Source organism: Rana temporaria, chromosome 4 (genome assembly GCF_905171775.1).
Source record: "Rana temporaria chromosome 4, aRanTem1.1, whole genome shotgun sequence".
NCBI lineage: Eukaryota > Metazoa > Chordata > Amphibia > Anura > Ranidae > Rana > Rana temporaria.
Genome location: NC_053492.1, coordinates 317,882,413 through 317,898,002, shown reverse-complemented (window position 1 = coordinate 317,898,002; position 15,590 = coordinate 317,882,413). Strand labels below are relative to the sequence as shown.

The following is a 15,590-nucleotide window of genomic DNA, read 5'->3' as shown; positions in this document are numbered from 1 at the left end:
ACATCACAAAAAGTACATCATACCCACAGTGAAGCATGGTAGTGGCAGCATTTTGCTTTGGGGCTGTTTTTCTTCATCTGGAACAGGGGCCTTAGTGAAGGTAGAGGGAATAATGAACCGTTCCAATAATATTGGCACAAAACCTTCAGGCTTCTGCTAGAAAGCTGAACATGAAGAGGAGCTTCATCTTTCAGCATGACAACGATCCAAAGCATGCATCCAAATCAATAAAGGAATGGCTTCACCAGAAGAAGATTAAAGTTTTGGAATGGCCCAGTCAGAGCCCAGACCTGAATCCGATCTGAACATCTGTGGGGTGATCTGAAGAGGGCTGTGCACAGGAGATCCCCTTACAATCTGACAGATTTGGAGTGGGCAAATATTGCCAAGTCAAGATGTGCCATTCTGTAGACTCATACCCAAAAAGACAGTGCTGTAATAAAATCAAAAGGTGCTTCAACAAAATATTTATTTAAGGGTGTGCACACTTATGCAACCATATTTTTTTTTTTTTTACTTCCCTCCACCTACAGTAGGTGACCGCGATATTGTGTTTCTAGCACGACAGCATCGCGCTGATTCTCGGCGATATGGTGCCGACATCTCGCACTCGCTGGAATAGACAAAGCACATTCCAGCGAGCGCGTCATAGAAGCGACGGGGATCCGGCTTGGAATCCCGCCAATTCTAGGTGCGGCATTTGGTATGCATTCCTGAGGGAGAACTCCACGCCAATTTTTAAATAAAAAAACAACATGGGTTCCCCCCCCAGGAGCATACCAGGCCCTTAGGTCTGGTATGGGTTGTAAGGAGACCCCCCCTACGCCGAAAAACCAACGTAGGGGGTCCCCCTAAAATCCATACCAGACCCGTATCCAAAGCACGCTACCCGGCCGGCCAGGAAAGGAGTGGGGAAGAGCGAGCGCCCCCCCCCCCTCCTGAGCCGTACCAGGCCGCATGCCCTCAACATGGGGGGGGTTGGGTGCTCTGGGGCAGGGGGTCGCACTGCGGGCCCCACCACCCCAGAGCACCCTGTCCCCATGTTGATAAGGACAGGGCCTCTTCCCGACAACCCTGGCCGTTGGTTGTCGGGGTCTGCGGGGGGGCTTATCGTAATCTGGGAGCCCCCTCAAATAATCTGGGAGCCCCCAGATACCGGCCCCCCACCCTAAGTGAATGAATACGGGGTACATCGTACCCCTACCCATTCACCTGGAGGCAAAGTGTTAAAGTTAGTAAACACACAACACAGGGTTTTTAAAAAAATGTATTAGTCTGCTCCGGGGGCCCCCCTGTCTTCTTTAGCTCTTTTAGCAGGGATGGCTGCTTCTTCTGCTCTCCGGGGGGTCTTCTCCGCTCTCCGGGGGGGTCTTATTCTATCTTCGCTGCTCTCCGCTGTTGACTCGGCGCTCCCCGGTTCTTCTCGCGCTGTCCGGTGCTTTCTCCTTTAAATGACGTCACTTCCGCCCAACAAAGCTATGAGGACGGGTGGGGGCCATCTTGCCCTTACTCGAGTCCTCACTGAAGAGCCAGCAGCATCTGATCTCCGCCGCTACCGATGGCTCCGGTAAGCGGCGGAGGGCGCGGGAGGGGGGGGGCCCTCTCCCGCCACGGATAACGGCGATCTCGCGGCGAATGCACCGCGGAGACCGCCGTTATCGTTTACACGCCCGCCCACAGAAGAGATGGATACCTCGGTTGTGGCAGCAGCTGCTGCCGTTACCGAGATATCCATCTTTAAAAAGAGGACGTATATATACAGTGGGCGGGTGTTAAGTTGTTAACTTTAACACTTTGCCTCCAGGTGAATGGGTAGGGGTACGATGTACCCCGTATTCATTCACTTGGGGTGGGGGGCCGGTATCTGGGGGGCCCCCTTATTTGAGGGGCTCCCAGATTCCGATAAGCCCCCCGCCCGCAGACCCGACAACCAACGGCCAGGGTTGTCGGGAAGAGGCCCTGTCCTTATCAACATGGGGACAGGGTGCTCTGGGGTGGGGGGGGGCTGCGATGGGGCTCGTAGGTGGTCAATCTCGCCGAGAAAGGGAGCGAGATTGACACAATATTGCGGTCACCCACTGTAAAAGATTTGTAGAGTTGTACAGTTTATAGGTCACATTAAAGGTGGATAAAGTTCTGAAATGATTTACATCACGGAAACCTGACATTTTAACACTGGTATGTAGACTTTTTTTATGTCCACTGTATATTAAAAAGAGGGTGGTGGGAAGAAGAGAAGAAACGGATAGACAAGACAAAGTAGTGGAAGAAGAAAGTACCTGTGGTCTGGACTGCATTCTACAGCGATCCAGAATGGGGAAAGAATAAGAACCACCATGGGCTCCACACTTTTGAGGAATTTGGAATGGGATTCATGGAGAATACTGGTTATTTTCTCATTGATCATGAGGATAGTTAAAATTCCCTTCACCTCTGCAAACCCAGCTAAGGGCTGCTTCCAGGCCCTAGCAGTGGCGTGGTTTGCACCTATGAAAAGGTAAGTAGTTGTAACTAGCTGTTGGTGGGAGAAGAGGCCTGGAAGGGGGCAATAGAGGAATGCATGCATTGATAGGAGGCCATAGACCCTTGACCAGAATCCCACCAAAAGAGGGCAGAAATCCCGTGGCTGAGTTGCAGTAAGCAATATCACTGTAAAGGGCGCACTTTGAGTCTCGCAGATGAAGGCCCATGATGTAAAAGTGCAGGATCCCAGGAAATGGCAGACCTGACAATCGCCGTGGGCAGGCAAAGGCTTGGGGTTGGTCCAGCCCCAGTGGGAAGAGTGGGTTGTTTAGGAGACGGAGAAGTTGACCAATGCAAGCAGTTTAAAGATTTTCACAGCTGCTTAGTTTGCAAGAATGCCATGGGAGATGAATAATATGGTGGCTCTTGCCACACCAAGCTTATCCACTGAAAAATGAGTAGGCTGCTTACTATTAATCCCCTGCAGATGTTAACATAAATAGATATATCATTCTGACTAGTATCCTACTTCATCATTTTAGCATAAATCATGTTGAGCTAAATACACTGGATTTAATCACCTTGTCTATTACAATGTACAGTAACTGTTTTATTTGTGTTTGAAAGTGCGCCAAATTAAATTACTAACTGTAGCTGCCTTGCAATAATCCACACAGACCATCTAAGAAAAGTAGAGCCTCTGTTTTTTTTTTTTTTTTTTTTAATTGCTCCTCTTTTCTCCTTTCCTCCACACACATGCAAAGGGCCATATGGGAGTAGAGAGAAGACATTTCATCTTCCCTTAGCCCAGGGGTGTCCAAACTTTTTTCAAAGAGGGCCAGATTTGATGAAGTGAACATGCGTGAGGGCCGACTATTTTGCCTGACATTCTTTGAACCATTAAAATTCGGTCTAAGTGTGTGTTCGTCTGAGCACTAATACACCGCCCAACAAGAATTCTCTTGCCTTTGTGGCTGTGTGTGGTGAAGAGATGAGCTTGGGCGTGTTATTTGGATTCACTGTATATATCTCTTTTGTGGCCCCAACGAATCCCAGAGCGTTGCTTAGGAATAAGGATGAGCTTGGGCGTGTTATTTGGATATACCGTATTTATCGGCGTATAACACGCACAGGCTTACCATTGCCATGAATGCAGCCTCACCATTGCCATGAATGCAGCCTTATCATTGCCATGAATGCAGCCTCACCATTGCAACCAATGCAGCCTCACATGTGCCATGAATGCAGCCTTACCATTGCAACCAATGCAGCCTCACATGTGCCATAAATGCAGCCTTACCATTGCCATCAGTGCAGCCTGAACGATGCCCATCTACAGCCTCGGAGGGCAGAGGGAGGGTGGCGGGACGAGTGCCGACAGATTACAAACAGGAGAATCTCTTGTTTACCCTGTGGCCTCTTTAATACAAAGTCCTGCCTCCTATGATAGACAGAACAGTCGTCCAATGGCATCCCAGGAGATGGGACTTTCAATAGAGACGCTGCTGAGTAAACAGGAGATTCTCTTCATGTAATCGGACGGCGCTCGTCCTTCCCTGTCCCCTCCAAGGCAGCGCCAATAAATACAGTATATATCTTTTGTGGCCCTGGGGGCCACAAACGATATATATATATCCAAATCCCCAGGGGGGCCATATTAAATCAACAGAGGGGCCGCATTTGGCCCCTGGGCCGGACTTTGGACATGCCTGCCTTAGCCTATACTTCAATTATACTTTTCTTTTTTTATAATTTTGGTACATCTTACTGGCATGGGCAGGGTCCTCCTTAAATAAGCCCACCTTGCTTGTAGTGCAGGGTCTGCTTTACAGTCTCTTTATCCATGGGAATTCCTTACAGAAGGTGAATTTTTGCCAAAGTAGGCTAGTTCAGTGGTTTTACATTCATTATGGGTTAACCTTGCCTAACACTGGGCTGTTTTTTTAACACTAAAATCGGCCTCTGAATTTGAGTCTCCATAAGCTATAACCTTACCACAGGAAATTGACTCTTTATTTACACTTTTTTATTCCATAACTTAAGCATACAACTTAATTCTGTTGTATAGTGACATAGACTTCTCATGGCCTTGGGGGTTAATCCTAAACTAGTAATGCTAAAATTTTACATATTCCGCTACCCCTGCCCTGCATCACACTATTCTAGTTGACGGAGGAGGCCATAGGCTTTGGGAAAACCCAACAAATGCTGAAAATAGTAAGAGCTCAGGCTGGCTAAGACCTAGTTGCATAACCAAATTTAGACTAGTGGCTCTCCAGCTTTGTTCATATAATGTACAACGTGTATTCTTATACTTAAAATATGACTTATTCTGTTTTTATAGATCAATGGATAATTGCATTCATCTTGTGTGTTGCGGGCTTTATGATCTTTTGTGTGGTGTTGTTCTCACCATGCCAGATGCAATGGTAGCGGATGTTTTCAATGAAATTATTCAACCAGATGTACTTATTGTATTGGTCAATCACCCATCTCCTCTTATTCAACAAGGAGTCTTAAAAGTAAGTCCTAATGGCTTTAATATTCATAATTTTTTTATTGTAATCAATAGTTAACAGTATACCTATATCTTTTTTTTTTAAATCTTTGAAAGTATACTATATTTATTTGCAGATAGGGATGGAGTAGTTTAATCAAATGTTTTGAGTAGCGAGCTGGAGTAAAATACATGTCGGGAACCAGGTAAACATACATCCAGAAAGTTTTTTGGTTCCTTATTTTAAGATAGATAGATAAAGAGATATCTATCTATCTTTATCTATCCATCTCCATCTTTATCTAAATCTATCTATCTATCTTTATATCTATCTTTATCTTTAAATCTATCTCTATCTTTATAGCTATCTCTATCTTTGTCTTTATATCTATCTCTATCTATATCTATCTATCTATCTTTGTTCATACATCATGGGACACAGAGTCGGGCTAATATTCATTACCTGCTGTGTTGTACTTCATCATCAGGTGAATGGACACTGGTAGACCAAAGTTCGATAGGGAGTGTGATCCCATATATAACTCCTCCAATACAGGAAGCACAGAATTTTTTTACCAGTGTCTGCAAGGTGGATGGCACGGTTGTTTGAGCTCTATGAGCTGCAGGTCTCTAGTCCCACAAACGGTTCTTAAATGAATCAAGGGATTAATCGATTGTATCCATTTTACACCGGCTCTATATACTTGGATAAATGGTACCCGAGTCTCTCAAAGAAGACTCAAGATCCTGCAAGGTTTTGTCTGTAATGTGGCCCCCCGGGCGCTGGACACTGTGGAGTGGAAATCCTGGACACTACAGCACTAAGGCATTTCCTGCAGGGTGCTGTATAGGTCCAAGGGAGTGGACCCTAAACCTGAAAAGGGTACCCAGTTCTTGACAGGAAAGCATGTCAGTCCGATGATTTCAGAGACATCTGTGCGGTTTCCTGCACAGATGTCTTTTGAAATCGCACCTGAAATTGCCAAAAGTAGTAAAGAAACTACTTTTGGGAATCCGTGTGGCGCTGCAAAGTTGGGATCGCACCGAATCGGACGTTCCATTGCGGGCATGCCAAATCGCATCAAAGGACTGCAAATTGGTAAATATTTTTATATACCAGTGTTGCAATATATTCATGAATCGGGCTTGTGCTTGTCCATCACAGTCCAGTACACCCAGAAGGTGAAATTGTACATTTAGTTCTATATATTTATACATAGGAGCAAACTTTGCATATAATATATTTTTTTTATTTTTTTCAAGACTAAACACATTTTCTGCAAGTACAAAACATCCCTGTTGATCTGCCAGTCCTTTTAAATTCCTGTCCACTGAACTGTTATCTCAAACAATCCTATCACCCTTAACAGCTACCCTTTGTAAACTACAGAACACTGGCACTCTAATTGGTACCTAGTGGGTAAAAGTGACCCTGTGGTGACATGGTCACATTAAAATGTTTTGTATTGTTCGGTGTTCTAAATTGTAGACCACTGAATGATTTACAGTTATCCAATTATATCCTGATTTTTCAGATAAAAGTTCATTCTTGGATGGTTTGCTTTTACTAGATGTATCTGTAGAAGAATGAATGCTTTTCTTTGGGATGAAAAAACTTCTAAAGGTCCGGTAAAGAGACACTGTAAAGTTTATTAATATTCAATCCAACTAATACGACCAACAGTTAGATCGTTACATGGTATGATAAACGGACATAAAGCAGAAATAATAAAAAGAAATGTGTAAGAACATTATGCAAGTTCCATGAGTGACATCCCACAGCAGCAAAAGTCATGCTGCATGGTGCTTAAAAACAAAAATGTTCAAATGTAGAGCTTAATTTATCTAAACCAAAGACTTGTCAAGAGTCTCACTATTGAGGAAAACGTAATGAGTGATTGTGTGTGTGTGTGTATATATATATATATATATATATATATTTAAATTGTGATGGTGGGACTCTGTGCTATGTGAAAGATTGCTGGTTTACGCCAGGTTTTGGAGAGAGACACATTAATTGCACAGCTGTGTCTTGGGCTTTTTAGTTCTGACCTGACCTGACTCAGAGCCCCACCCAACAGACAGGAAGTCTGTTCCTGGGAATCAGGTGGATTCCCAATCCCTCTGAGAGGAGTCGGAGATGCTGCATGGGTGCAGCTAGAGCATGCATGTCTGCAGGAGGCAGATGTTGTTTGATGATTGAGCAGCAAGACGCTTATCAGGAGAAAGCTAGGTTTGAGCTTATCCCTAGGACACTGTTTGTTCTGAGGAACAGAACTTGGGCCTAGGCTAAATGCCTGAAACAGCCAGATGGCAAGAAAGCCAGGAGGCTAAACGTTGAGTATGCAAGATGCAGAAATACTGTTGTATTTGTGAACTTTTGTGCTTTTAAATAAAAGTGGGCTACCAGGCCCTTAAAAACTCAGTACTGGACTGGCGTACTCACTGGAAAACGCACCTACCGCTGGAGTCTGATCACCCCAATCTTACATATATATATATATATATATATATATATATATATATATATATATATATATATATATATATATATATATATATATATATATATATATATATGTGTATGTGTGTGTGTGTGTGTGTATGTATATGTATGTATATATATATATATATATTACACAAAAGTGAGCACATCCCTCACATTTTGTAAATATGTTAGTGTTATTAATAGTGTTGAGTTATTTTTAGGGGACAGCAAATTTACACCATTATACAAGCTGCACACTCACTACTTTACATTGTAGAGAAGTGTAATTTCTTCAGTGTTGTCACATGAAAATATATATTAAAATATTTACAAAAAATGTGAGGTGTACACGTGTGTGTTTTTTATGTGTATGTATATATTCACCATGACAATGCCTGGCAGCCTGATGTACGGATCAGTTAAATGCATAAAATAGAACAGATGGGGGGGGAAAAAGAAACCGAATAGGAGAATAAGAAGAGTTTCATGGGGCGTGCGTCAGAAAAGCGCTAAATCAAGACAATCGCATTATCAAACCTAGAGGGATGAGACTATGCAACCCATGGTTGCCAGACCCGAATGAATTTATCATGCGTGTCTGAGAGAATAGCTTTCAACTTCTCATTCACCATAATATCATTCATACGATTTTTGACAGCCTCAAAGCTAAGTACTGAAGTTATCCACACTTTCTCAATAGTTAATTTTGTTGCAGTAAGAAGATGCAGAGCCAATTGATGCTATGGACGAAGCAATTTAGCAATTGGTTTGCCAAGAAGAGCTTCGTAAGGATTCCTTTTGAGATTGACATGTAATAGGTTGCGTAAAAGAGTATAAAGTCTGACTCATAAACTGCATACCTTTGGACAAGACCACCAAATGTGTGCCATAGTGCCTTCCTGTGAACCTCAGAAGCAGAGAGGAGTGTAAGTTGGAATAAAATGAGCCAGTCTAGCTGGAGTATAGTACCGCCTATACAATATTTTTTAGGCATTCTCTAATACAAGGACATTTCTTGAATACTTGGAGTGCTATGGTCATGATTTACCAGTCCTCCAAATCCAGCTGCATGCCCAATTTTTTTTTGCATTAAAGGTGATAAGCTCTCAACTGAGTTTTTTTGGCAGAGATTATGGATGAATATATTGACAATATTGGGTTTGGGAAGTGGGGTCTGGCTCTACAAAGACTCTCAAAGGGGGTCAAAGTGTATGCGGTAGGGTGGGATTTTATGAGCTGTCTAAGTTGTGTCCAAGTTGTTGATAGCTATAGTATTTTCTTAAAGGGGATATCTTAAGCAGAGGGTGTCGAATGCCATTATCCTAGTAGGGGTAAACAGGGAGTGAATATCAGTAAGTCTGTGCTCGCGACCCCACCGCTGGGCCTTAAAGAGACACGTACAGGTACGTGCTTGTGCCCAGCCGTGCCATTCTGCCGACGTATATCGGCGTGAAGGGGTCCTTAAGTGGTTAATAAGAACACTGTGTAAAAATGTTCTCATGTCTGAGGTTTACAATCACATTAAAGAATTGCTGCAGTATAAAAGTGCTCACACATTTGCTGAAAATTAAATGTTTATTTTATTTGAGCTTTTTTTTTCCTTTTTTCTAGCTGTTGAATTCATATTTTCATCGAGCATCCAAGGAATATAAAGAGGCCTTTTTAAAGAAAAGTGGTTTTACGCTGCTAGCCAACCAACTCTATCTACACCAGGGGAGTCAAAGGGTAATAGAGTGCCTGCTGGAGATGTTCTTCGGACGACATATTGGGCTTGATGAGGAGTACGTTTTTCAGTTTGTTTATGATTTTGTGAGACGAGATTTATGGCTTTAAAGTCCTGGTACCATGGCACGTTTTAGCTTCCGCTTCTATGGACTAGAATCTGCCTGCTTCTTCTGTAGATGCTCTTGTGAATACCCCCAAAAACCAGACTGGTCACAGACCAGAAAATGCCAATCAGAAGCCCTTCAATTAATTCTATGCATTAAGATAGAAAAACCTTCTGTGTGTAGCAGCCTGCCTCAAGCCCCTAATACTTAAATGAGCACCATATCGATCCAGCGATTTTTGATCGAGAGCCTTAGCTGTCCGGGACTCTCCCTCCTGATTGGCTGAGACATTGGCTCCCACTGCTGACAATGTCAGTGAGCCAGTGAGGAGAAGGAGGGATGGACCGAGCTGCGGCTCTGTGTCTGAAAGGACACACAGAGCAGCAGCTCTGCTCGGGTGCCCCCATAGCTAGCTGCTTGCTGTGGGGGTCCAGTGCTGCTGGGACAAGGGGTGGGCAGAAGGGGAGGCTGCCCTGGGCACAATGGTTTATTGCTGAGATGTGGGCGCCCTAACCTTAAGAGGGGAGGGGCACAGTTTGGCATTTTTGCCCTGGATGACCTTGTCCCGCCACTCAACAGGGAGGGAGGGGCCAGAAGAACCGGGAAGGGACCAGAGAAGAGAAGGATCTGGGCTGCTCTGTGCAAAACCACTGCACCACTTTCTACCATGGGGGGGGGGGGTCATGTCACAAGGAAGCTTGGAAGTGTTGGATTCTTCTACTTCCCCTGCTTATAATTCTGCATTCTGTGAGTAAAAGCAAAGAGGTTAGTATAGCAGTAGAATTACAGATAAAGCACAAATGGAAGTTCATACTCTGCTAGGCGAGTGCACTTTCCTTTAAAATATTCTATACCTAGAGTGTGTTAAACACATGCAGGTTATTGTGCCTTCGTACCGCAATAGTCATCCGGCATTTTTCCAGATGTAGTGCACCACAATGCATAGTTCTATGTTACTGTGCCTTGCAACGCATGTGCGTTTGTGTTGCACTTTTCAAAATTATTGCCACCCCAACAGGTTAATGCACATGCATAACGTGTATAATTTGTGTTGCTGCAGTGCAGAGAAGCAATCGCTTTTTAACTACTACAGGCAGAATACATTGCATTTCTCATTTCTGTTATACTCCTTGGTTAATGTAACCTTTTTTTAAACTTTATTTCCAATTCCATGTTTTCTGTTTCATTTTAAACAGATTTGAGGTTGAAGACATAAGAAATGTGGGTGTTTTTCGGAAGTGGTGCATCATCCCTATTCTTGGATTGATCGAGAATTCTATACACAATGCCACCTTGCTACATAACTCATTTTGCATTTTGCTTCAGATCCTCCACTCCTGTTCAAAAGTAGCAGATATGCTCCTTGATAGTGGTCTACTGTATGCTTTGTGTAACACACTGGTGACATTATGTGCCATCGAGACAAGGTATGTTTAAACAGTATTTTGCAATTGTGTGTGCAATGATGTCCAGTAGGATAATAAATACAAACAGGAGCTGTGAAAGTAGAATACTGTCCATAAGTGTTAGCTGTTAAAGTGTGTGTGTGTGTGTGGGCAATTTACAGTTTTTTTAGTCTTGAACAGATTATGGAGGGATTCAATCATTTGTCAGTTTACTTTTTGTCCCACTGGGGGATTTCCCTTTTACTTTCCTGTCCTGAGAAAGTGTTTTCAAAATGAGGGGAATTTTCGTCGATCGTTGTCCCTCAAACAGGTGTGCCCTTTGAATAATGTACTCTTGTCTCCTTTCCTGATGTCGGCTATGACATTTTAAGTTTTCCATTACCCTCTGTCTGAATGATGATGGAACCAGGATGGGAAGGGTGAATCTACCCAGTGGGTACAGACGGCAATACAAATTCGGCAAGATTAATACCCTACCCCGGTGTTTCTCAATTCCAGTCCTCAAGGCGCACCAACAGGTCATGTTTTCAGGCTTTCCTTTCTTTTGCACAGGTGATTTGATCAGTTTCATTGCCTTATCAATTACCACAGCTGTTTCATCTAAAGGAAATCCTGAAAACATGACCTATTGGTGTGCCTTGAGGACTGGAATTGAGAAACACTGCCCTACCATAACTGAAAAAATAATCTGTAAACAAGAGGCTTCTTTCAGTACATCTGAAAATCATGCTAATGATGTTAAAATGAGACTAAAGCTTTTCCTGCTGGCTTAATAAAAGACTATATAATAATAATATGCAATAAATATTTTACTGCTTAGAAAAAAATATATTTAAATTGTGTTTTAAGTTACAATATTTTATTATTGTTTTATAGAGATAGTACAGGGGTTTACCTATACATAATATAAATATATATATATATATATATATATATAAAAAACATCATATATTTACAGCATATAGTAAAAATTCTTACATATCTTTAGTACAAAGCATCTCTATATCGGAAAAAGACAAAAGAAAAAGAGAGGGGGGGAAAAAGGAGGGGGATCTCCCAGTCTAGTCTGTAAAACCGACCGGGTATTATTTCAAACTGGAAGAAGAGAAAGAGAAAAAGAATGAAAACATTAACCATTATAATCATAATCGCTCCAACGTAGCTAAACAATGGTACAATTTCCCTTAGCCCAGTGACGAAACTTAGACCAAACGGACCAAGTATGAGAAAATTGTGTTTTTTAGTCCTGACCATAATCAAGATAATCCCTCTAAAGTTGTAATATTTCTGTTCAGACACTGACCCCCATTTAATTTAGGAGAGATTTTTGAATATTTGCCGTGCGTTCGCAATGTACTGGAGCTATAAAACGTCTACACACATCTGTTAAAAATGTCAACTTTCTGTGATGTAAAAAAATGAGACAACGATAAATAATTTCAGAACTTTTTCCACCTTTTAATGTGACCTCTATAAACTGTACAACTCAATTGAGCAACAAACTGAAATCTTTTAGGTGGAGGGAAGGAAAAATATGGTTGCATATGTGCGCACACCCTTAAACTAATACAGTGGAACCTCAGATTATGAGCATAATTCGTTTTAGGAGAATGCTCGTAATCCAAAGTACTTGCATATCAAAGCGAGTTTCCCCATGGAAGTAAATGGAAACGAAAATAATTGGTTCCGCATTGACTTCAATGGCCTGCAATACAGCATGTGGCCAGAGGTGGGGGGTGCCGGAGAGCCTTTGGAAACAGCCGGAAAGGCCCGAGGACAGCTCTGCTAACCTTGGAAAGGCTCAGAAACTGAGTATTTCCGGTTCTTTCCGAACAGCTGCGACCGGCGCTGCTCGGCTACGGCACCCCCCCACCTCAGGCCAAACACAGTACTGCCGCTTTGGCCTGAAGCCTGCTCATTTTGCGAGACAACACTTGCAAGCCGAGTTCGGATTTTTAAAAATACAGTGCTCATATTGCGAAACGCTCGTTAACTGTGTTGCTTGCTATCAGAGGTTCCACTGTACTTTGTTAAAGCACCTTTTTATTTTATTACAGCACTATTTTCGGATACGAGTCTTATCAGCATGGCACATCTTGACTTGGCAATATATCATCTTTGCATGAACGCTTCAAATCTGTCAGATTGCGAGGGAATCTCCTGTGTACAACTCTTTTCTGATCACCCCACAGATTTTCAATGTGTCTGGGTTATTCCAAAACTTTAATCTTCTTCTGGTGAAGCCATTCCTTTGTTGATTTGGATGTATGCTTTGGGTCGTTGTAGTGCTGAAAGATGAAGTTCCTCTTCATGTTCAGCTCTCTAGCAGAAGCCTGAAGGTTTTGTGCCAGTATTGACTGGCATTTGGAACTGTTCATAATTCCCTCTAACTTGACTAAGGCCCCTGTTCCAGCTGAAGAAAAACATCTCCAAAGCATGATGCGACCACCATTCTTCACTGTGGGGTATTTTGTTCTTTTGGTGATCTGCAGTGTTTTTTGCGCCAAACATATCTTTTGAAATTATGGCCAAAAAGTTCTACTTTGGTTTCATCAGACCAGAACACATTTTCCCACATGCTTTTGGAAGACTTAAAATGTGTTTTTCAAAATTTAGCCAGGCTTGGATGTTTTTCTTTGTAAGAAAAGGTTTCTGTCTTTCCACTCTAGCCCATAGCCTAGACCAGGGGTCTCCAAACTTTTCAACACGAGGGCCGCATTGTAAATTTTAAAAGTATTCGGGGGCCGAAAAAAAATCAGTTATGTATAAAATATCAGCGGTCTCCTCACCAGTGCCCCCATCAGCAGTGCCCCATCAGAAGTGACTCCATGTCCCCATCAGCAGTGACCCCATGTCCCCATCAGCGGTGTCCCCATCACCATTGCTGATGGGAACACCACTGATGGGCACACCAATGATGGGGACAACGGTGTCCCCATCATCGCTGATGAGGACACCGCTGATGGGGACACCGGTGTCCCCATCATCAGTGTCCCCATCAGCAGTGACAATATCAACGGTTTCCCCATCAACGGTGTCCCCATCAGTGTCCCCATCAGCAGTGACCCCATGTCCCCATCAGCGGTGTCCCCATCAACGGTGTCCCCATCAGCAGTGACCCCATGTCCCCATCAGCGTTGTCCCCATCAGCAGTGTCCCCATCAGCGGTGTACCCATTACCGTTGTCCCCATCAGCAGTGACCCCATGTCCCCATCAGCGGTGTCCCCATCAGCAGTGTCCCCATCAACGTGGTCCCCATCAGCGGTGTCCCCATCAGCAGTGTCCCCATCAGCGGTGTCCCCATCAGTGGTGTCCCCATCAGCGGTAAAACCCCATGTCCCCATCAGCGGTGTCCCCATCAGCAGTGACCCCATCAGCGGAGTCCCCATCAGCGGAGTCCCCATCAGCAGCATCCCCATCATTGCTGATAGGGACACTGCTGAGGGGCACACCAATGATGGGGACTCTGATGATGGGGACACCGCTGATGGAGACACCGGTGTCCCCATCATCGCTGATGGGGACACCATGATGGGGACACCTGTGTCCCCATCAGAGGTGTCCCCATCAGCAGTGTCCCCAGCAATGTTCCCTTCAGCACAGCAATGTAGCAATCTCCCCTGTAGTGTGCTTATCAGCATTGTGCAACACAATAACATTGTCAGCCTCTTACCTCCATACTAGCTGATTGCAGCTCTTCTGCAGCTCCCGTCTCCGAGGTGCAACACCTCCCCTTTTACCGCCCGCTGTTTGAAGTTATGATCCCTCTACGAGTGACATCATATGCGCGGCACCTCCCCTCTTCCGCCCACTGTTTGAAGCTACAGTTCCTCCACGAGTGAGGTCCAGGTGCGGCACTTCCAAACTTTGTTTGAACGAACGATCCTTCCACGAGTGTAGCAGCGGGCGGGAAGAGGGGAGGTGCCGCACCTGTGATGTCACTCGTGAAGGGATCATAACTTGATACATCGGCGGGAAGAGGGGAGGTGCCAAGCCTCGGTGGTCCCAGGCAGCAGCCAATGAAAAAAAACGGCGCTGCTTGTCTAGTTAAAAAAAAAAATGGTGCGGTAGCATGGGCAGCTTTGTTTACACAGCGGGCCGGATAAAACACACAAGCGGGCCGGATGTGGCCCGCGGGCCGGGGTTTGGAGACCCCTGGCCTAGACCATATATGAAGAACACGAGAGATTGTTGTCACATGTACCACACAGCCAGTACTTACCAGATATTCCTGCAGCTCTTTTAATGTTGCCTCTTGGCAGCCTCCCTGACCAGTTTTATTCTCGTATTTTCATCAATTTTGGAGGGAAATCCAGTTTTTGGTAATGTCTCTGTTGTGCCATATTTTCTCCACTGTATGGCTGTCTTTGCTGTATTCCATGGTATATCTAATGCCTTGGAAATTCTTCTGTACCCTTCTCCTGACTGATACTTTTTAACAATGAGGTCCCTCTGATGCTTTGACCATGGCGTTTGCTGTAGGATGTGACTAAGAAAATGTCAGGAAAAAACCTAGAACAGCTGAACTTTATTTGGGGTTGATCAGACGTGCTTTAAATGATGGCAGTTGTGTACTGACTCTTATTTAACATGAGTTTGAATGCGATTTCTTAATTATGAACACAGCTACATCCCCAGTTATAAGAGGGTGTGCAGTGTGCAACCACTTTATTTTTATTTTTACTCCCCCCCCCCCCCCCCCCCCCAAAAAAAAAAGATCTGTCTGTTTTTCAATATAGTTGTACAGTTTATACTGCACATTAAAGGTGGAAAAAGTTCTGAAATAATTTCTTGTTTTTTTTTTACATAACAGAAATCTGACATTTTAACAGGGGTGTGTAGACTCTTTTTATATCCACTGTACCTAGTTTTTTTATTTTTTTTTATCGAATAACATTTTAGTTTC

General features: G+C 43.7%; 1 protein-coding gene across 1 annotated transcript in view; it reads left to right on the top strand.

Annotated features, from left to right (window-relative positions):
• LYST (lysosomal trafficking regulator) overlaps window positions 1-15,590 on the top strand; it is a 317,564-nt gene that overhangs the window by 165,520 nt on the left and 136,454 nt on the right. Inside the window, exons 23-25 of the mRNA XM_040350648.1 lie at window positions 4,808-4,985; window positions 9,060-9,229; window positions 10,474-10,704. Coding sequence (XP_040206582.1) covers window positions 4,808-4,985; window positions 9,060-9,229; window positions 10,474-10,704 — 579 coding nt within the window. The remainder of the gene's footprint in view (window positions 1-4,807; window positions 4,986-9,059; window positions 9,230-10,473; window positions 10,705-15,590) is intronic.